Consider the following 24,279-nt stretch of genomic DNA (forward strand, 5'->3'; position numbering starts at 1 on the left):
ACATATTTTTTAAAATTCTTAATAAATTCATCTTCAGCCCCCATTCACCAAGCCCAGGGAAAAGTCCAATATGATAAACTCTTCAGGACTCTCTCCCTCGCGGAGTTATGCAACAGTCTGAGGAATGGAGGGTCTTGAACAAAAGGCTCTCAGGCTGTAGCTGCTTCTCCTTAGGGGAACCAGTGCCTTTTACCAGACAAGGGCTGTCGGCTGCCTTGTGGGCATTGTCCACTGTAGGTTAGCCTAGAGGTGTTCATCAAGAAGTTCAGGCTCCAGAGGCCTTTTCTGTGCCCCTCCAGGTTACAGCTACATTTTATTTCCCATCCACTCAGATATTCCCACTGCTACAGCCCATTTGATTTACCTGCCTTTACAGGGCTACCAGCAATTAGCACAATATTAAATGTGCACATGCCCTTGGATCTCACTCTCAGCTTTATCCTTGTCTATGAGGGTGTCCTCCCATTGCTGGAAGAGTACCAACTGTTTCTAATGCTTTATTTTATGATGCACTTTAATACTTCAGAAAGAATTTTAAGGATGTATTGATGATATCATAAAACCGAAGTGCTAGAAAGGGCTTTGGAGTTCATCTATTTTAACTAAGCCAGTGATGGGATGTTCCTTAAGACATTCCTGACACATGATTTCCCAGCCTCTGCTTGAGGGAAATTTACTACCTTATCCATTACACTGGCAGATAGTCCTAACTACTAGGCTTTTCTTCCTTGTACTTAGCTGAAATAGGCCTCCTTAGGTTTCTTATTTGTTTTATTACCTTTCTGTCTTCACTTCGGCCATGCTCTTTCCAAGGCAGTCTGTAAGATTCTTCCTATAGCGTCATTCTCCCTTTATATATTATTACTTTGAATACATTCAGATGTTCTATAATTTTAGTAATAATTTATAGAGAAGTCACTCTTAAATCTGTATCTCCAATTGTGGCCTTACTTTCAACATATATGTCAATGATTTTAAATATTTTCAGCATGGCTGAGGCTTGTTAGCAGCAACACCTGCACTTCCTACTACTATCTTACCCCGTGTGCCCCAAAATAAACTCACCACTCACACACACACGTCTTCCTCCTTCCCCCTTCTATATTTCTGTTCATTCATTCATTTCACAAATCATCAAGAACCTGTTATATGTCACACACTATTATAGGTACTGGAAAATATACCAGTGAATAAAATAGAAAAAAATCTGATGTTCTAAAATTTAAATTTGGGGTGGGTGACACTGTAGAAAATTAAAAAAAAAAAAAAAACCTGATGAATATATACAATGTAAGGTAAAGATAAGTACAATAGAAAAAAGAAACATGTAAGATGGTCAGCAAAGACTACTTTGAAATGAGATATAAGCAGAGACAGTGACATAGCTATCTCTCAGTGGATTAAATTGGAAGTTTGAAATTTCTTTAATTTCTCGTTTTGCCTAGAATACATATCTAATTAGTTGCCAGTTTTGGTAAAAATGACTTACTGAAATATTACTTCTGACTTATAAGCCTTATGGACTTTTGCAAATGAGAGATAGTTTTTGTTCTGTTTTGTTATTTTTGCCTTCTCAAGAAGGCAAATAAATGGTTAGTTTACAAAGGTGAGAGTTTCTTATAAAATCCTTTCATGAGCAGTGAGACATACGACATCTGTCTACATTTCCCACCTCTCGGGTTTATTGGGAAACTTATTGTCCCACTGATAATGCATGCTGCCACAGGTGGGGACCTGCATAACTGTTTGAAACAGAAGAAATGGGTGTGTCTCAAATTACTGTTTTTACAAGGTATTGTAAGATGTGGTGCAACCCTGAGGTGTGATTGTGCAAAATTTCTGTCTTTGTACAGCTAGATAAGCCTTGTAAGTATATTTCCAGGTTCCTGCGTGTTATTTGCAGAGCCGTGGTGATGCAGAGTTTAAGAGCTTGGCTACTAACCAAAAGGTCAGCAATTTGAATCCACCAGCTGCTCCTTGGAAACCCCACAGGACAACTCTACTCTGTCCTATAGGGTTGATGTGAGTCAGAATAGACTTTTTTTTTTCTGGTCAGTTATTTGGAAGTTGCATTTGCCCTGATGATTCCATGTTCCTGAGAGTACCTCATTTTCAGGCACCGGTACAAGTTGCAATATATCTGACATACCACTAACTCTACCCCCAGAGGAACATATGCATACCACCAATCCCACCCCCAGAGTCCAGAGGGACATATTTGCCCCACATAATATGTACCAAAATCTGTATTATCTACCAAAAATTCAGACACACTTAGTAATTAAGCATGCATTTCATTAATGACAAAACATTATACCAACAAAAATTTAAAGGCAAAAAATCATTCATGAAAGAGTGAAATTTGAAACCATATCAAGGAACTGTTCATAGGATTTTACATTAAAGTCCATTTGTCTGTATTACACTTTGAATGAATCTTTTATCTATGAAGGATTTTTCTTAACACTATGCTTTGGTCATTTGGAAAATTAATTCCATGGGTTATTTAATCTTCCAAATGTTGACACATTTCATTTTACAGTATCAAAAGATCACTTTTGTTACTATAACCATTGAGTTCATCAAAAAAAAAAAAAAATTATTAAGTATTGGGAAACTGTTAAACATGGTGGTGAAAATAATTATTCAAAATTTCTAATACTCACTGGAAATCTCAAAATCTATAATTGATAACAAATACTGTCAGTTGTTCCCCCTAACATGATAGGTTCACTTCTTTTATTTTTGCAAAAATGGTCCACCAACTATGCAAACATAATAACCAGGGTCTTTTCATCATTTTTTCCAAGTAAAAATGGTTTTTCACACACAAAAAAAGGTATTTCAGCCCACAACTCAACCACCCCAGAGCTTTTCCTTGAAAGAACCAATGTATTATACTATGCCGCAGAAGTCTTATATGCAATTCCCATTTTGACACAAAAATATTTAAGATGTTTATTAAATAAAAGTATTAATTGTTACCACTTCATCAAATAATTTAACAGTTATAATTGTTCCTGCTTCATTGTTTATTTTCTTAAATGAAGGTGGCAGTGTTTTCACTGCCAAACTGTGGCAGTGAAGAACACAATAACTGCCGGCACAGTTTGGTGGCCCCACCTTGATTCCTGCCAGAGTACCGGAAGTTTTACTGTACCCACCATTGTCTTTTCACCTTCAGGGCAAATGTCAACACAGTGAAAAAAGGCAACTGGTGTCACTATTAAGGCTCCTTGGTTCCCTAAGCCATTTGCAGTCTGCTTCTAACCCAAAAGTTGGTGGTTTGAACTCACCCAGCTGCTCCATGGGAGAAAAGTCCTGACAATCTTCTTTTGTAAAGATTATAGCCAAGGAAACCCCATGGAGCAATTCTACTCTGCAACGCATAGGTTACCATGAGGTGGGGCCTACTAGTCGACAGCTACAAACAACAGTCGTTATTATTTTGAAAAACACTTTTGACTGTGTATCCCCTTCAGGGTCTTGCTAGAGTAATATTTCTAAAACACAACTTCCATCACATCACTGTCTTGCCTAAAAAATTTCAGTTGTTCTTCATTGCCCACAGGGAGGACAAAAATCAAGCTTTCAACCTGGAATTTACACTTTACACAATTTTACATTAATTTATCTTTTAATTCCCTATTCTCCTTTACTCAAACAAGCCCTAGACTAATGAAGCTATTTGCTGTTCGTGTTACTGGTGGCATAGTGGTTAAGACCTACAGCAAGCTACAGCTGCTAACCAAAAGGTCGGCAGTTCTAATTCACCAGCCGCTCCTTGGAAACTCTATGAGGCAGTTCTACTTTGTCCTATAGGGTTGCTATGAGTTGGAAGCGACTCGACGGCAATAGATTTAGTTTTGGTTTTTTGTTTGTTTGTTTTGTTACAAACCAAATAAACTGAGAGCTGGACCATATGAAGAAGAATGCATGTGATGGTCAAGGTTATGTGTCAATTTGGCTAGGCCATGATTCTCAGTGATTTGGCAGATATTCTATAATCATCCTCCATTTTGTGATTTAATGTGACTAGCCAATCTGTTGAAAGCCAATCAGTTTCCTTGGGGTGTGGCCTGCATCCAATAAATGTGGATATTCTGGGAAAGCTCTCTTGGGATCCTGAATCCTACTCATCACCCTCAGACCTCTGGCTCATGGGATCTGAGCCAGCAGCCTTCTGCCTGAACTGCAGATCTTTGAATTTACCAACTCTCACAACCCTGTGAGCCAGCAGACTGCTGCCTAACCTACTGATTTGGGTTCGTCATCCCTTGCAACCACATGAGTCAGGAGAAGCCTCCAGCCTGATGCCTGACCCATGGATTTGGAACTTGCCAGCATCCACAACTGTGTGAGCCTTTTCCTTGAAATAAATCTTTCTTTTTGTATTTGTAGATACACCCTTCACTGGTTTTGCTCCTCTAGAGAACTTAGCCTAAGACAATTTGGCATTCCAATCAGAGAAAGACTCATTAACAACCCCTGATATGCAAATGATTCAACCTCTCTTGCTGAAAGCAAAGAGGACTTAAAGCTCTTACCGAAAAAGATCAAAGACCACAGCCTTCGGTATGGATTGCACCTTAACATAAAGAAAACAAAAACCCTCACAACTGGATCAATAAGCAACATCGTGATAAATGGAGAAAAGATTGAAGTTGCCAAGGATCCATTTTACTTGTATTCACAATGTCACCCATGGGAGCCACAGTCAAGAAATCAAATGTCATATTGCATTGGGTAAATTTGCTATAAAAGACCTCTTTCAAATGTTAAAAAGCAAAGATGACACCTTGAGGACTAAGGTGCCCCGACCCAGGCCATAATATTTTCAATCACCTCGTATGCATGCGAGCTGGACAATGAATAAGGAGGACAGAAGAAGAATTGATGCATTTGAATTAAGGTGTTGGCAAAGAATATTGAATTTACCATTGATTGCCAGAATAATGAACAAATCTGTCTTAGAAGAAGTACAGCCAGAATGCTCCTTGGAAGCAAAAATGGTGACACTTGTCTCATGTACTTTGAACATGTTATCAAGAGGAATCAGTCCCTAGAGAAGGACATCATGTTTGGTAAAGCAGGGGTCAGCAAAAAAGAGAAAGACCCTCAATGAGATGGATTGACACAGTGACTAAAAACAATGGGCTCAAACATAGCAATGATTGTGAGGATGGTGCAGAACTGGACAATGTTTTGTCCTGTTCAAGGTTTTGAATCAGTTCATAAAGGTTCAGTAATTGCAGAAGTAAACTAGGGCAGTGTATGCACTCCATAGCAACCAAATCTGTTACCTGTTGGATTTTGAGCTGAGTAGGAAATAATGGTACCCCACTCTAAGATGGCAGCCAACTGTGCTGCTTTGAATGTGTGTCACTCTCCACAGCCCTGCCAATAATCCAATATCCCACATCAGGCTCCTGAAACTGCCAGGATACATGAGAGGGGTTGGATTATTGGCAGGACTGTGGAGAGGAACACACATTCAATGTGGCAAGGCCAGGCAGCATCTTTGAGCAGGGCAGCACTGTTCCTTTCCACCTTGAGTCAAAATCTGAGGGGCAACAGATTTGATTGTTATGCAACACATATGCTGCCCTCATTTAAGTTGCAAGTACCGAACCACTACCAGTTCGAAGACCTGGTTCTGCTGTGCATGAGGTCACTATGACTTAGAACCAACGTGACAACACCTTAACAACAACAACTTTATAAACCCTGGGACTTTGCAATTGATTTCCAATAATGGTGCTATTTCTTTTGCCTGAAGTGCCTCGCCTTCTCTCACTTTCTCTATGTGCAAGGCCCTGAACTGTTTCCAAGATCTAACACAAATGAGGCTTAACAGGATATCATAGATTCCTCCTTCAAATGCACTTTGTACATGTCCCCTGGCACTGACTATCTGGTGCTAACACCTCACATTCCGGGAAGCCAAGCAGGGTGCCTGACATACAGTTGTTGAATAAGCAAGTAAGCCATTCATTTCTACGCTTCACTGCAGCTACAAAGTGAGACAATTGGCAGAATTAAGGTTAATGTCTTTGACCCCTGAATAAAGTTATTTTCCATTGTAAAGCTTATTATTGCAGAAGGCAATTCATCTTACAGCCTTGATCTCATCAGCCAGTCTATTATCCTTAACATGTTCAGACTTATATAAAGCCTGCCAACTGAAAGTGTAAGGAGGTTAAAACACTTTGAACTGTGTAGAAGGATATTGATTTTTATTTTAAGTTATGCTTGAAGGTGGCTATAGAGGCCCTATTACCATTTAGTTATTCTCCTCAGCACTCAGTAAATTACTCAGAATAAAGGCATTGCTGTATAAATGTAGACATCTCACTATTTTCCTTCTGGTTTTTAACAAGTATTTTACAGGCCATAATGCAGAAGCATAGTGTGATTATGAAATGTCCGTATTGAAATAACTTGGTGTGGATAATTATTTAACACAAGAATAAGCTAAATATGTGGTCTATAAACTGCATTAGACAGAAACTAAAACTGGTCCTTGATGGAATTTCAGAAGCAGCCCTGGTGGTACAGTGGTTAAGCATTTGACTGCTAAGTGAAAGGCCCGTAGTTCGAATCCACCAAACGCTCAGTGGGTGAAAGATGTGGCAGTCAGCTTCCTTAAAGATTACAGCCTTGGAAACCCTATAGGGTAGTTCTGCTCTGTCCTAGGGGTCGTTACGATTCAGGGTCAACTCAACAGCAATGGGTTTTGATTTGCAATTTCTTTTAATAGGAGATCCTGAGGAAAATTTAGAATGTAAAAACAAAATGAAGTTTCCGTTCACTTCTCCATTTATCTGTCTATATTGGGACAAAAATCTCACATATTTTGTCTTCAGTGATTTCAGATATGGAAGAAAAGGGTCCCTGTCTTCCACAGACAGCACCAATAAGAACTGGTGCCTATTTTACCATCTTTAAACATTCTTGAGAAATGTTCATCTTTTTTTCTCTCTAGGTAAAATGGTATTTATAATGAGTATATTACAGAATTTATGATTAAAAATGAAAATCTTCTATCATTAAAAACCTGTTGCTGTTGAGTCAATTCCAACTCATAGCCACCCTATAAGACAGAGTAGAACTGCCCCATATGGTTTCCAAGGAGTGCCTGGTGCATTCAAACCGCTGACCTCTTGGTTAGCACCCATAGCTCTTAACCGCTATGCCACCAGGGTTTCCTTTCTACTATTAGTAGTAAAATTATTATTAACTGCAGAGTTCTGTGAAATGTATTCCTATGTAGGCAACTCAAGCACAGTTCTTCTGGTGCTAAGTCCAGAAGTCTTGAGGACAGTCCTGCAGGTTCCCATATCTGTTCTGAAACCAGAAATTTCAGATGTGCCTCCTTCCATTTGCAAGACTTTACAACCTCTACAATATAGTGTTCCCTCCATAATGAGCCATCATCACTCTAATGGTACTGCTGATGACAACTTTCGCGGGAGAATCCCGGGCAGTCCCAAGAGATCCTGTAATCAGTGTTTTTCTTGATACTACCTTGGCCATTGCCACTGAAGTCTATGCTGCTAGGTGTGGCCAAGGTGGGTGTGTTTGGGCCACTGGCACCAGGTGCTACCTCATCTAAATCAGGTTCTTCTCTCTCTGCAAGGTTCTTCCCAGGCACTGGGGGGAGAGGCTAGTGGTAGCCCCTTCCGTGCCAATACCTGCTCAGCCAAACCTGTTCCACCCCATGTTTTAAATCATGCCCAGCTCCTGCCACCCCAAAGCTTGTTTCCAGGAGAATCTACTTAGGTCAAAACCCCTTGTTTGCTTCCTCACGGACTTAGAGCTCCTGTGCCCTTTATCTGGCTGCTTAACTTAATTCAGAGGACAGCCCATGCTTCCTCTCGCTTTCTACCTCTAAACATTTTGCAGCAAATAACTCGTTGGTCAGGTGCCATTCATATTTCACTCTCTCTGCAGGCTTCAAGCTTACATTTCAAGAGTTTCTCACTCAAAGGAAAGAAAAGGATAAAATTTTGCTTTTCTTAGATACCTTCTCTACAGAAATAAGAACTTCTACTCTATGAAAAGCTGCTGACTTTATTACAAGAGGCATTAGTTAATCCTCTCCTGAATTCACCAAAAGCATGCGCAAATGTTTCATCCTCTGTAATTATTCGGGGTGGATTTTCTTTGTACTCTGATTTTCTCTGAGTTGCAAACATGTCATTTTTAAATATTGTTCTGTCTGGTTTGGGTCTTGGAACATAAAAATGGATTCCATAAGCAAGGGAGAATAAGGAAAACTAAAGGCACAAGGGAAAGGTTAGTCCAAAGGCCTAATGGACTGCAACGACCACGGCCTCCACCAGACTGAGTCCAGTACAACTAGATGGTGCCCGGCTACCACCACTGACTGCTCTGACAGGGATCACAATAGAGGGTCCCAGACAGAGCTGGAGAAAAATGTAGAACAAAATTCTAACTCACAGAAAAAGACCAGACTTGCTGGTCTGACAGAGACTAGAGAAACCCTCAGAATATGGCCCCCAGACACCCTTTCAGCTTGGTAATGAAGTCTCTCCTGAGGTTCACCCTTCAGCCAAAGATTAGACAGCCTGGTAATAGGGAACCCAAGAGAAGGGAGAGTGTTGACGTGTCATAGTATTGTTAACCAATGTCATAAAACAATATGTGTACTAACTATTTAATAAGAAACTAGTTTGTTCTATAAATCTTCATCTAAAACAAAACAAAACAAAAACCCATGGCAAGTCAAGCTGATTCTGACTCATAGCGACCCTATAGGACAGAGAGGAACTGCCCCATAGGGTTTCCAAGGAGCGCCTGGTGGATTTGAACCGCCAACCTTTTGGTTAACAACCATAGCTCTTAACCACTACACCACTAGGGTTTCCTTCATCTAAAGTACAATTTAAAAAAAGAAAAAAATTCACACAACCCAAAAAAAGTTAGATTCTGTAAACTCAGAGTTAATGGTCAAATCAAGAAAATATCAGCTCAGGTACTTTCCAGGTGCTAGAGTTTAGGTCATTTTGTAATCAGTGGCAATTTTGGTTTTAAGAGTCTTGAAATTTTTGAGAAAAGGTCAGGGAAAAGCTAATGGAGTAGAACCAAAACTGAAAGGGCTGAATTAAGCCAGCATCTACCCATCCCCAGAAAAGAATGTCTGTGAATGCCCTTTAAAGTTTCTACATGCCATGCCATGCCATGCTTTTTAGTTGCCTATTTCATTTCCTTACACTATGTGGCGAGCGTTCCACATGGGTACACTTCAATAGACTTTTGTAAAATGGAAATGGATGATACCCAGATCAGTTAATAGAGTTAAGACCGTTCTTCCCACCCTGTGTGAACTGTATAATTGTCTTTTTAAAATTTTACTTCTTTGAATGTCCTTTTTAAGTTCTTAATACTTTCATTATGTTTTGCCTAGTTGGGTACACAATGAATGATCTCATTTTTGAATGGCAAGATGAGGCACCTGTACAAGTGGCAGAAGGACTTACTTTGCCCCAATTTCTGTTGAAAGAAGAGAAAGATTTACGATACTGCACTAAACATTACAATACAGGTAGGAATTGAGTATTCCTCGTTACAATTATGAATCATGGTTTTAAAATCTTCAGATGTTTCTTCATCACAGGTTGGGTGAATTCTTTTAACTTATTGTAGTTCAGTGTTTTCCATAATCGTAGAGAAGAAAACGATGTATTTGAAGCTCGCGAATGCTTCGGCTCATTGTATATTGTTACATAGTTGGCTTGTAAGGGACCAAAGAAATGTGTGAGTCATTTTTTTGTAAAAAGCCCATAGTTACATAGTAATGATGTTTAAAAATAACTACACGAGCAATAAAATGTAATTTTTAAACACTCCTTGGGGAGTAAACATTGTGTTTGTTAGCAAAATGAAAGAAAAAATGTACTTTTTTTGAAGTGTCACTTGCCTAAACTTTCCTTTTGGCCACATTTTCAAGAATTTCGAGTTATCTTTAAGGGCCTGCTACTACCAGCATACCAGCATAGGAAACTTCTGCCTATGAGAACAGATATCAGATAGCGTTATCAACAGCAATGTGTGATATTTGTACATTCATGAGATCTGTTACTGCTCTCAACCGACGTAGGTTATTATTTCCCTAACACCTATTCTAACTGCATGAGCTGTTCCTATGAATTTCATTAAACCGCCCACCAATGTGGTGAGTGCACGGTTTCCCACTAGCATCATCTGCTGCTCTTATCCTTTCAGTACAATAACTATGATTCTTCTTGGGCTCAGCATTTTCCAAAACGGTGATCTGACCTGTCACCATACAAGGTCCCTAGCCTCTCTTATCCCCTTAATCAATTCACAATAGCTCCGTACAAAGTCATTGCCTTTTCCTTAACTCAGAAGTGAGGCTGATATCTAATTTAGTCGGCAGTTCAAGGTTAACATCTCAATACAAAGATAAAGGGCAGGCAGGTCAATAGTAGTGTTTTGCTCAGCTACCTAGAGGCAATTGGAATAGAAAGGAGATAGGCTAAAAAGCCTCCAGGGTTAGAGAGCTGATGTTGTAAGCACCATCCAGGGGGGAATTTTTAAGATAGGGAGGTTTCAAGGTCATCCCTCAAAAGCAAGCTTGCATATAGCTAAGAGTTATCTACCAAGTTGTCACAGGTTAGAAGAAAACAACTTACATTTTTAAATGCCTACCATAACCTAAGAATTGAATAGATGTTTTCTCAGATGATACCACAAAAGCATAACAAATTTACAGTCTAAGAAATTATAGCACAGTAATCTGTATTATACAGCATAAAAAAAAAACTAAAAAATATTGTTCTCAATCAGGTATGCAATTAACTTGCCCAGACCTCAAACTCCTGTAACATAGAGGGATTCTTCTGCTAATTATTTTCCAATAATAGGTTTAGGAAGCACATAGTAAGGCTATATAATGTCTGCAAATTGAATGAGTAAAACACAAGGCCACATAAGTACAGCACTCGCAAATAACCCTTTCCTACTATAAGATATAAAACACTTAGGTTAAAAATGCGTTCACACACAAATGAATTTCCCAGGTATGAAAGTTTTACTTAGTTTTGTTTTCGTTACCCCCAGGTTACCTTAATTAAGTACTACAGGAATCACAAGGACCTGTGATCTGTCCCTTTTCTATCTCTCCAAACCTTCTTCTACTTCGCTCCCCCTTGCTCTGGCACCTCCTGCCACAATGACTTTCTCACACACCAAAATCATTCCAGCCTCAGGGCCTTTGCATTTGCTCTTCCTTCCGCACTTAAGGAAGCTCTTTCCCCAAATTATCCCAGGCCTAATATTCTCACATCCTCCAGGTCTCCACTTCAATGCCACTTAGCCAAGGGACTGTCCTTCACAAGTGTTTCCCATCCATCATAACCCTTTGGCCCTAGGCAACCACTAAACCACTTTGTGTCTCTACAGACTTATAGTTTCTGGGTATTTCATCTAGATTCATATATGGACTCTTCTGACTGTTTTCTTTCACTTAGTATGTTTTCGAAGTTCATCTATATTGTTCTTAGGTGCCGCCAAGTCGATTCTGACTCACAGGACCTACACACAGCAGAACAAAACACCGCCCAGTCCTGCATCACCCTCATGATTGTTGCTATGCTTGAGCGCATCATTGCAGCTACTGCGTCAGTCCATCTCATTGAGGGTCTTCCTCTTTATCACTGACCCTCTACTTCACCAGGCATGATGTCCTTCTCCAGGGACAGATACCTCCTGACAACATGTCAGAAGTATGTGAGATGCAGTCTCGCAATCCTTGCTTCCAAGAAGCATTCTAGTTGTACTTCTTCCGGGACAGATTTGTTTGTTCTTTTGGCAGTCCATGGTATATTCAGCATTCCAACACCACAATTTAAAAGTGTCAATTCTTCTCCGGTCTCCATTACTCATTGTCCAGCTTTCAAATGCATATGAGGCAATCGAAAACACCATGACTTGGGTCAGGTACACCTTAGTCCTCAAGGTGACATCTTTGCTTTTCAACACTTTAAAGAGTTCTCTTGCCCAATACAATGCGTCTTTTGATTTTTTGACTGTTGCTTCTATGGGTGTTGATTGTGGATTCAAGTAAAATGAAGTCTTTGACAACTACAATCTTTTTTCTGTTTATAATGATGTTGCTTATTGGTCTAACTGTGAGGATTTTTGTTTTCTTTTCGTTAAGGTGTAATCCATACTGAAGGCTGTGGTCTTTGATCTTCTTCAGTAAGTGCTTCAAGTCCTCCTCACTTTCAGCAAGCAAGATTGTTTCACCTGCATAACACAGGTCATTAATGAGTCTTCCTCCAATCTTGATGCCCCATTCTTCTTCATATAGTCCAGCTTCTGGGATTATTTGCCCAGCATACAGATTGAATAAGTATGGTGAAAGGATACAACCATGACACACACTTTTCCTGACTTTAAACCATGCATTATCCCCTTATTCTGTTCAAACGACTGCCTCTTGATCCATGTACAGATTCCTTATGAGCACAATTAAGCGTCCTGGAATTCCCATTCTCCATAATGTTGTCCATAATTTGCTATGATCCACATAGTCGCCTGCCTTAGCACAGTCAATAAGACACAGGTAAACGTCTTTCTCGTATTCTCTACTTTCAGCCAGGATCCATCTGACATCAGCAATGACATCCTCAGTTCCACGTCCTCTTCTAAATCCAGCTTGAATTTCTGCCAGTTCTCTGTCCATACGCTGCTGCAGCCTCTTTTGAATGATCTTCAGCAAAATTTTGCTTCCAAGTGATATTAATAATATTGTTCGATAAATTTCCGAATTCAGTTGAATCACCTTTCTTAGAAATAGGCATAAATATGGATCTCTTCCAGTGAGTTGGCCAGGTAGCTGTCTTCACATTTTCTTGGCATAGATGCGTAAGCACTTCCAGGGCTGCATCCATTGGTTGAAACATCTCAATTGGTATTCCGTCAATTCCTGGCCTTGTTTTCACCAGTGCCTTCCGAGCAGCTTGGACTTCTTCCTTCAGTACCAGCAGTTCCTGATCATATGTTACCTCCTCAAATGGTTAAACATCCACCAATGCTTTTTGGTATAGTGACTCTGTGCATTTCTTCCATCTTCTTTTGATGTTTTCTGCATCATTTAATATTTTCCCCACAGAATCCTTCAGTATTGCAACTCAAGCCTTGAATTTTTTCTTCAGTTCTTTCGGCTTGAGAAATGCTGAGTGTGTTCTTCCCTTTTGGTTTTCTATCTCGAGGTCTTTGCACATGTTATCATAATACTTCACTTTTTCTTCTTGAGCAACACTTTGAAATCTTCTGTTCAGCTCTTTTACTTCATCATTTCTTCCTTTTGCTTTAGCTACTGTACTTTAAAGAGCAAGTTTCAGAGTCTCTTCTGACATCCATTTTGGTCTTTTCTTCCCTGCCTTTTTAATGACCTCTTGCTTTCTTCAACTATGATGTCCTTGCACAACTGGTCTGGTCTTTGATCACTAGTGTTCAATGTGTCAAGTCCGTTCTTGAGACAGTCTCTAAATTCAGGTGGGATATACTCAAGGTTGAACTTTGGCTCTCATGGACATGTTCTAATTTTCTTCAGTTTTGGCTTGAACTTGCATATGAGCAATTGATGGTCTGATCTGCAGTCAGCTTGTGGCCTCATTTTGACTGATGATGTTGAGCTTTTCCATCGTCTTTTTCCACAAATGTAGTCCATTTGATTCCTGTGTATTCCATGTGGCCAGGTCCATGTGTATAGTCACCATTTATGTTGGTGAAAAAAGGTATTTGCCATGAAGTCTTGGTCTTGCAAAATTCAACCATGTGATCTCTGGCATCATTTCTATCACCAAGGCCATTTTTTTCCAACTACTGATCCTTCTTCTTTGGTTCCAACTTTCACATTCCAATCCCCAGTAATTATCAGTGCATCCTGATTGCATGTTCAATCAATTTCAGACTGCAGAAGTTGGTAAAAATCTTCAATTTCTTCGTCTTTGGCCTTAGTGGTTGATGAGTAAATTTGAATAATAGGAGTATTAACTGGTCTTCCTTGTAGATGTATAGGTATTATTCTATCACTGACAGCATTGTACTTCAAGGTAGACTTGAAATATTCTTTTTGACAATAAATGCAATGCCATTCCTCTTCAAGTTGTTATTCCTGGCATAGATGACCATATGATTATTGGAGTCAAAATAACCAATATCAACCCATTTCAGCTCACTAATAACTAGGATATCAATCTTTATGTGTTCCATTTCCACCTGTATTGTTGCATATATCAATACTGCATTTCTTTTTATTTCAAAATAATATTCTATCGCACAGATATACCACATTTTGTTTATTTATTCATTAGTTGATGAACTTTTGGTCTGTGCTTCCAACTTTTGGCCATTATGAATAATGCTGCTATGAAGATTCACTTAAAGGTTTTAGTGTGGACATATATTTCATATCTCTTGTGCATATATCTAGAAATGGTGCTCTAGGGCATATGGCAACTCTATGTTTAATATTTTGAAGAACCGCTAAACTGTTTTCCAAGAAGGCTGTACTATTTTATATTCCCATAAGTGATTTATAAAACAAAATAAAACAAAGCCATTGCCATGGAGTCGATTCCAACTCATAAAGATCCTATAAGACAGAACTCCCCCATAGGGTTTCCAATAAGCAGCTGGTGGATTCAAACCGCCAGCCTTTTGGTTAGCAGCTAAATTCTTAACCACCGCATCACCAGAGCTCCATAAGCAATGTGTAGGGGTTCCAGTTTCTCCCCTTTTTTGCCAACACTATTTTCTGTCTTTTTTAATATTAGCCATTCTAGTGTGGTCACTGGATGGCATAAATTGTTTGTGCTCCACTATTAACCTAAAGATTGTTAGTTTGAACCCACACAGTGGCATCATGAAAGAAAGGCCTCGCAATCTATTCACATAAAGATTACAGCCGAGAAAACCTTACAGAGCAGTTCTACTCTGTACACACATGAGGTCACCGTGAGTCTGAATCAACCCAATGGCAATGGGTTTTAGTGTGTGTGAAGTGATAATTCATTGCGGTTTTAATTTGCATTTCTCTAATGATTAATGATGAGCATCTTTTCATGTGTTATTGGCCATTCATAAGGGTAGCCCTGGTGGCACAGTGGTTAAAGTGTTGGCTGCTAACTAAAAGGTCAGCATTTCAATCTCACCAGCTGCTCCACAGAAGAAAGATGTGGCAATCTGCTACCATAAAGATTTACAGCCTTGGAAACCATATAAGACACCTCTACTCTGTCCTACAGTGTTGCTAGGGGTGAGAATCTATTTGACGGCAATTGGCATAAAGGAGTATCAGCCCTTTGTATATCTTCTTTGGCAAAATGTGTATTAAATCCTTTCCCCATTTCCTAATCAGAGTATTTGTCTTCTTATTGATTTCCAAATACTTTCTCCTAGTCTGTGAGTTGACTTCTTATTTTTCTGATGGTGTCATTTAAAGCACGAAAGCTTTTAATTTTGATGAAGTCAAATTTATCATTTTCTTAATCACTTGTGCTTTTGATGTACTGAAATCACCACTTAATCCTAGGTTATGAAGTTTCATGTTTACATTTTCTTCTAGGAGTTTATGATTTTAGCTTTTACATTTCTATCTAGGATTTATTTTGAGTTAAATTCTGTGTGTACTGTGAGGTAGGCGTCCATATTTTATTTTGCATGTGAATGTCTAGTTCTCCCTGTGTCATTTGTTGTAAAGACCATTCTTTTCCTATAGAATTGTCTTAGTCCTTTGCCAAAAATCAATTGACCATGGATGATCATTTCTGGACTCTCGATTTTGTTCTATTGATCTGTGTCTAGCTTTTTGACATTTCCACAAACTCGAGATTACTGCAACTTTGTAGAAATTTTTGAAATCAGAAATGTGAGTCTGGGGAGGCGGGGCCAAGATGGCTGACTAGGTAGACGCCACCTCGGATCCCTCTTGCAACAAAGACTGGGAAAAACAAGTGAATCGATCACATACATGACAATCTACGAACCCTGACCAACAAACACAGATTTAAAGAGTTGACCTGAGTGACAGAGACTGAGAACAAACAACCACGGGGAAGCAGCGACTGTTTTCGGAGCCTGGAGCCAGCGTCCCAGTCAGGAAACCTTAGCGCCAGGCTTTGGACTGGGCACAGGGGAGCTGAGCACGTCATCCTGAGATGGCACAATCACGAGGTGCAGCCCTAACCCCCTGAACTGACCTCAGTGGAAGCCCAGCCAGGGCACTCAGGCAGCGCAACAATGTGGCTGACAGGAGGAGAAGTCACCGGGAGGCAGTGACTGGTTTTGGAGCTGGGAGTGCAGCATCCCAGCCGGGGAACCTTGACGCTGGGCTTTGGACTGCGAGCGGAGGAACTGACCGCAGTTTCTGAGACAGCGCAAGCAGGGGATGCGGGCCTGACCCTTGGGGACAATCTCTACACAGCCAGCGCACACAGTCAACGACGCACCCCTCGGGAATCTCAGATAAAACAGTCATCCCAACAAAGATAAGTAACTTTGTCTATATTCCGGGGTGCTACTCTCTCCTATTTATCTGAACCCTCCCCTTCCCTTCCCAAGGAACACACTGATAAAGCAGTTGAAGAACTCAAAAAGATTATTCAAGAACATAGTAGAAAAATTAATAAGTTGCAAGAACATAGAGAGACAGCATTCAGAAATCCAAAAGATTAACAGTAAAATTACAGAATTAGACAACTCAATAGGGAGTCAGAGGAGTAGACTCGAGCAATTAGAATGCAGACTGGGAGATCTGGAGGACCAGGGAATTGACACCAATATAGCTGGAAAAAAATCAGATAAAAGAATTCAAAAAAATGAAGAAACCCTAAGAATCATGTGGGACTCTATCAAGAAGAATAACTTGCATGTGATTGGAGTCCCAGAACAGGGAGGGACAACAGAAAACACAGAGAAAATAGTTGAAGATCTGTTGGCAGAAAACTTCCCTGACATCATGAAAGACGAAAGGATATCTATCCAAGATGCTCATAGAAACCCATTTAAGATTGATCCAAAAAGAAAATCACCAAGACATATTATCATCAAACTTGCCAAAACCAAAGATAAAGAGAAAATTTTAAAAGCAGCCAGGGATAAAAGAAAGGTCTCCTACAATGGAGAATCAATAAGAATAAGTTCAGACTACTCAGCAGAAACCATGTAGGCAAGAAAGCAATGGGATGACATATACAGAGCACTGAAGGAGAAAAACTGCCAGCCAAGGATCACATATCCAGCAAAACTCTCTCTGAAATATGAAGGTGAAACTAAGATATTTACAGATAAACACAAGCTTAGAGAATTTGCAAAAACCAAACCAAAGCTACAAGAAATACTAAAGGAAATTGTTTGGTCAGAAAACCAATAATATCAGATACCAGCACAACACGAGGTCACAGAACAGAACATCCTGATATCAACTCAAATAGGGAAATCACAAACACAAATTAAGATTAATTTAAAAAAAAAAAAGTTCAAAACAGGGAATCATTGAAGTCAATATGTAAAAGATCACAATAATAAAAAGAGGGACTAAATACAGGTGGCATAGAACTGCCATATGGAGAGGGATACAAGGCGATATAGGACAATACAAGTTAGGTTTCTACTTAGAAAAATAGGGGTAAATATTAAGGTAACCACAAAGAGGTATAACAACTCCATAACTCAAAATAAAAACCAAGAAAAACGTAATGACTCAGCAAACATAAAGTCAAATACTATGAAAATGAGGAACACACAAGTTACACACAAAAACGTCTCAGCACAAAAAATAAGTGGAAAAATGAAATTGTCAACAACACACATAAAAAGGCATCAAAATGACAGCACTAAACACATACTTATCTATAATTACGCTGAATGTAAATGGACTAAACGCACCAGTAAAGAGACAGAGAGTCTCAGACTGGATAAAGAAACACGACCCGTCTATATGCTGCCTACAAAAGACACACCTTAGACTTAGAGACACAAACAAACTAAAACTCAAAGGATGGAAAAAATATATCAAGCAAACAATAAGCAAAAAAGAGCAGGAGTAGCAATATTAATTTCTGACAAAATAGACTTTAAAGTTAAATCCATCACAAAGGATAAAGAAGGACACTATATAATGATAAAAGGGACAATTGACCAGGAAGATATAACCATATTAAATATTTATGCACCCAATGACAGGGCTGCAAGATACATAAATCAAATTTTAACAGAACTGAAAAGTGAGATAGACACCTCCACAATTATAGTAGGAGACTTCAACACACCACTTTCGGAGAAGGACAGGACATCCAGTAAGAAGCTCAATAGAGACACGGAAGACCTAATTACAACAATCAACCAACTTGACTTCATTGACTTATACAGAACTCTCCACCCAACTGCTGCAAAGTATACTTTTTTTTCTAGCGCACATAGAACATTCTCTAGAATAGACCACATATTAGGTCATAAAACAAACCTTTGCAGAATCCAAAACATCGAAATATTACAAAGCATCTTCTCAGACCACAAGGCCATAAAAATGGAAATCAGTAACAGAAATATTAGGGAAAAGAAATCAAACACTTGGGAACTGAACAATACCTTGCTCAAAAAAGACTGGGTTATAGAAGACATTAAGAAGGGAATAAAGAAATTCATAGAATGCAATGAGAATGAAAATACTTCTTATCAAAACCTCTGGAACACAGCAAAAGCAGCGCTCAGAGGCCGATATATATAGATAAATGCACACATACAAAAAGAAGAAAGAGCCAAAATCAGAGAACTGTCCCTACAACTTGAACAAATAGAAAGTGAGCAACAAAAGAATCCATCAGGCACCAGAAGAAAACAAATAATAAAAATGCATTACAGAACAGAAAAACAATTGAAAGAATTAACAAAGCCAAAAGCTGGTTCTTTGAAAAAATTAACAAAATTGATAAACCATTGGCCAGACTGACTAAAGAAATACAGGAAAGGAAACAAATAACCCAAATAAGAAACGAGATGGGCCACATCACAACAGACCCAACTGAAATTAAAAGAATCATACCAGATTATTACGAAAAATTGTACTCTAACAAATTTGCAAACCTAGAAGAAATGGATGAATTCCTAGAAAAACACTACCTACCTAAACTAACACAATCAGAAGTAGAACAACTAAATAGACCCATAACAAAAAAAAGAGATTGAAACGGTAATCAAAAAACTCACAACAAAAAAAAGCCCTGGCCCGGATGGCTTCACTGCAGAGTTCTACCAAACTTTCAGAGAAGAGTTAAACCACTACTACTAAAGGTATTTCAAAGCATAGAAAATGATGGAATACTGCCTAACTCATTCTATGAAGTCACCATATCCGTGATACCAAAACCAGGTAAAGACATCACAAAAAAAGAAAATTACAGACCTATATCCCTCATGAACATAGATGCAAAAATCCTCAACAAAATTCTAGCCAATAGAATTCAACAACATATCAAAAAAAATAATCCACCATGACCAAGTGGGATTTATACCAGATATGCAAGGCTGATTTAATGTTAGAAAAACCATTAATGTAATCTACCATATAAATAAAGCAAAAGACAAAAACCACATGACCTTATCAATTGATGCAGAAAAGGCATTTGACAAAGTCCAACACCCACTTATGATAAAAACTCTCAGCAAAATAGGAATGGAAGGAAAATTCCTCAACATAATAAAGGGCATTTATACAAAGCCAATAGCCAATATCACTCTAAATGGAGAGAGCCTGAAAGCATTTCCCTTGAGAACAGGAACCAGAAAAGGATGCCCTTTATCACCACTCTTATTCAACATTGTGCTAGAGGTCCTAGCCAGAGCAATTAGGCTAGAAAGCGAAATAAAGGGCATCCAGATTGGCAAGGAGGAAGTAAAATTATCTCTATTTGCAGATGACATGATCTTATGCACAGAAAACTCTAAGGAATCCTCCAGAAAACTACTGAAACTAATAGAAGAGTTTGGCAGAGTCTCAGGTTATAAGATAAACATACAAAAATCACTTGGATTCCTCTACTTCAACAAAAAGAACATTGAAGAGGAAATAACCAAATCAATACCATTCACAGTAGCCCCCAAGAAGATAAAATACTTTGGAAGAAATCTTGCCAAAGATGTAAAAGACCTATATAAAGAAAACTATAAAGTACTACTATAAGAAACTAAACAGGACCTACTTAAGTGGAAAAACATACCTCGTTCATGGATAGGAAGACTTAACATAGTAAAAATGTCTATTCTACCAAAAGCCATCTATACATACAATGCACTTCCGATCCAAATTTCAATGACATTTTTTAATGTGATGGAGAAACAAATCACCAACTTCATATGGAAGGGAAACAAGCCTAGGATAAGTAAAGCATTACTGAAAAAGAAGAAGAAAGTGGGAGGCCTCACTCTACCTGATTTTAGAACCTATTATACAGCCACAGTAGTCAAAACAGCCTGGTACTGGTACAACAACAGGCGCATAGACCAATGGAACAGAATTGAGAACCCAGATATAAATCCATCCACATATGAGCAGCTGATATTTGACAAAGGCCCAGAGTCAGTTAAATGGGGAAAAGATAGTCTTTTTAACAAATGGTGCTGGCATAACTGGATATCCATTGGCAAAAAAATAAAACAGGACCCATACCTCACACCATGCACAAAAACTAACTCCAAGTGGATCAAAGACCTAAACGTAAAGACTATAACGATAAAGACCATGGAAGAAAAAATAGAGACAACCTTAGGAGCCCTAATACAAGGCATAAACAGAATACAAAACATTACCAAAAATGATGAAGAGAAACCAGATAACTGGGAGCTTCTAAAAATCAAACACCTATGCTCATCTAAAGACTTCACCAAAAGAGTAAAAAGACTACCTACGGACTGGGAAAGAATTTTCAGCTATGACATCTCCGACCAGTGCCTGATCTCTAAAATCTATATGATTCTGTTAAAACTCAACCACAAAAAGACAAACAACCCAATCAAGAAGTGGGCAAAGGATATGAACACACACTTCACTAAAGAAGATATTCAGGCAGCCAACAGATACATGAGAAAATGCTCTCAATCATTAGCCATTAGAGAAATGCAAATTAAAACTACGATGAGATTCCATCTCACTGCAACAAGGCTGGCATTAATCCAAAAAACACAAAATGATAAATGTTGGAGAGACTGAGGAGAGATTGGAACTCTTATACACTGCTGGTGGGAATGTAAAATGGTACAACCACTTTGGAAATCTATCCGGCGTTTTCTTAAAAAGTTAGAAATAGAACTACTATACACCCCAGCAATCCCACTCCTTGGAATATATCCTAGACAAATAAGAGCCTTCACACAAACAGATATATGCACACCCATGTTTATTGCAGCTCTGTTTACAATTGCAAAAAGCTGGAAGCAACCAAGGTGTCCATCAATGGATGAACGGTTAAATAAATTGTGGTATATTCACACAATGGAATACTACACATCGATAAAGAACAGAGATGAATCTGTGAAACATTTCATAACATGGAGGAACCTGGAAGGCATTATGCTGAGCGAAATTAGTCAGAGGCAAAAGGACAAATATTGTATAAGACCACTATTAAAAGATCTTGAGCAATAGTATAAACTGAGAAGAACACATACTTTTATGGTTACGAGGGGGGGAGGGGGGAGGGAGGGTGGGAGAGGGTTTTTTACTGATTAGTTAGTAGATAAGAACTACTTTAGGTGAAGGGAAGGACAATACTCAATACACGGAAGGTCAGCTCAACTGGACTGGACCAAAAGCGAAGTTTCCGGGATAAACTGAATGCTTCAAAAGTCAGCAGAGCAAGGGTGGGGTTTGGGGACTATGGCTTAAGGGGACTTCTAAGTCAATTGGCAAAATAATTCTATTATGAAAACATTCTGCATCCCACTTTGAAGAGTGGCATCTGGGGTCTTAAATGCTAACAAGCGGCCATCTAAGATGCATCAATTCGTCTCAACCCACCAGGAGCAAAGGAGAATGAAGAACACCAAGGTCACTCGATAACTAAGAGCCCAAGAGACAGAAAGGGCCACAGGAACCAGAGACTTACATCATGCTGAGACCAGAAGAACTAGACGATGTCCGACCACAACCGATGACTGCCCTGGCAGGGAGCACAACAGAGAACCCCTGAGGGAGCAGGAGATCAGTGGGATGCAGATCCCAAATTCTCATAAAAAGACCAGACTTAATGGTCTGACTGAGACTAGAGGAATCCCAGCGGTCATGGTCCCCAAACCTTCTGTTGGCCCAGGACAGGAACCATTCCTGAAGACAACTCATCAGACATGGAAGGGACCGGACAATGGATAGGAGAGAGATGCTGATGAAGAGTGAGCTACTTGTATCAGGTGGACACTTGAGACTGTGTTGGCATCTCCTGTCTGGAGGGGAGATGGAAGGGTAGAGAGGGTTAGAAACTGGCAAAATTGTCACGAAAGTAGAGACTGGAAAGGCTGACTCATTAAGGGGAGAGTAAGTGGAGTAAGGTGTATATAAGCTTATATGTGACAGACTGACTTGATTTGTAAACGTTCACTTAAAGCTCAATAAAAATTATTTAAAAAAAAAAAAGAAATATGAGTCTACTAAATCTGTTTTTTTTCTGTAAGATTATTTTGGCTATTTAAGGTCCCTTGCATTTTCCTATGAATTTTAGGATCAGCTTTTCAATTTCTGCCAAAAAGGCAGTTGGAATTTTAATAGAGTTTGCATTGAATCTGTATATCAATTTAGGCTGTATTGGAATCTTAACAATATGAAGTCTTCAGACCAATGAAAATGTGATAACTTTCTATTAGTTTAGATCTTTTTAAAATTTTGGTCAGCTGTATTTTGTAGGTGTTAATATAGAAGCCGTGCACTTCTTCTGTTAAATTTTTTCCTAAGTATTTTATTCTAATCATTTCTATTATAAATGGAATCCTTTACTCAACTTCATTTTTTAGATTGTTCATAGTTAGTGTATAGAAACACAATTGGTACATGATATCAAATCCTGTAGCTTACTGAACCTTCCTGAACTTGTTTATTAGTTCAAGCAGTTTTATACTGGACTTTTTGGATTTTCTATGAATGAGATCATGTCATGTGTTTCTAGAAAGTCTTACTTCTTCCTTTCTAATCTGAATATATTTCATTTCCTTTTGTTGCCTAATTGCCCTGGGTAGATGCCTCTAGTACTTGTTGAATAGAAATGACAAGAACAGACCTTTTTGTCTTATTCCAGATCTTACTGGGAAAACATTCTTTCTCTGTGTAGTATGACATTAGCTATAGGTTTTTTGTAGATGTCATTTAAAGGGGTGAGGATATTCCCTTCTATTTGTAGTTTGTCAAGTGTTTTCATCATGAAAGGGTGTTAAATATTAACAAATGCTTTGTGTCTATTGAGATGATCATGTAACTAATTTTGGTTGTTAAATTAGTCTTACATTTCTGAAAAAAATTCAAATTGGTTATGGTAAATAATTATTTTCATAGTTGCTAGATTCAACTTGCTAGTATTTTGCTGAGGTTTTTGCATCTATATTCATAAGAGATGTTGGCATGTTTCTTTTTTTGGTAACGGGGTCATACTGTTTTTGGTATCAGGGTAATACTGGTCTCATACAATGAGTTGAAGTGTTTCTTCTATTTTCTGAAAGTGTTCTTCCTTAAGTTTTTAGTAGAATTCTCCAGTGAAGCTGCGTGGTCCTATGCTTTTTTTTTGTGGGAGGTTTTTAAATTACTAATTACTTTGCTTTGCTTGTTATTAAAAATTAACCAAATCCATTGCCATTGAGTCGATTCCAACTCATAATGACCCTATAAGAGAGAGTAGAACTGCCCCATAGAGTTTCCGAGGAGCACCTGGTGGACTTGAACTGCTGACCTTTTCGTTAGCAGCCCTAACTCTTAACTACTATGCCACCAGGGTTTCCTTACTTGCTATAGGTCTATTCAAGTTTTCTATCTCTTCTTTAATCATTTTCGTTAATATGTGTCATTCGCCATATTTGTCCACTTCATCAATATTATCTAACTTAGTTATTCCTAGTATTCCTTTATAACCCCCTTTTTTTTTTCTATAAGGTCAGTAATGATGCCCACTCTTTGCTTCCTGATTTTAGTAATCAGATTCTTCTGTCTTTTTTGCTTGATACAGTCTCAATTGGAATACTTTTAATTAC

At 38.7% G+C, this 24,279-nt stretch overlaps 1 protein-coding gene across 2 annotated transcripts in view; it reads left to right on the forward strand.

Moving 5' to 3' along the window:
* The window catches only part of GLRA3 (glycine receptor alpha 3), a 240,913-nt gene that overhangs the window by 160,484 nt on the left and 56,150 nt on the right, over positions 1-24,279 (forward strand). For both annotated transcript variants that reach the window (XM_003415819.3, XM_003415818.3), the window contains exon 6: positions 9,431-9,568. In XM_003415819.3, coding sequence (XP_003415867.1) covers positions 9,431-9,568 — 138 coding nt within the window. The remainder of the gene's footprint in view (positions 1-9,430; positions 9,569-24,279) is intronic.

Source organism: Loxodonta africana, chromosome 21 (assembly GCF_030014295.1).
Source record: "Loxodonta africana isolate mLoxAfr1 chromosome 21, mLoxAfr1.hap2, whole genome shotgun sequence".
Taxonomy (NCBI): domain Eukaryota; kingdom Metazoa; phylum Chordata; class Mammalia; order Proboscidea; family Elephantidae; genus Loxodonta; species Loxodonta africana.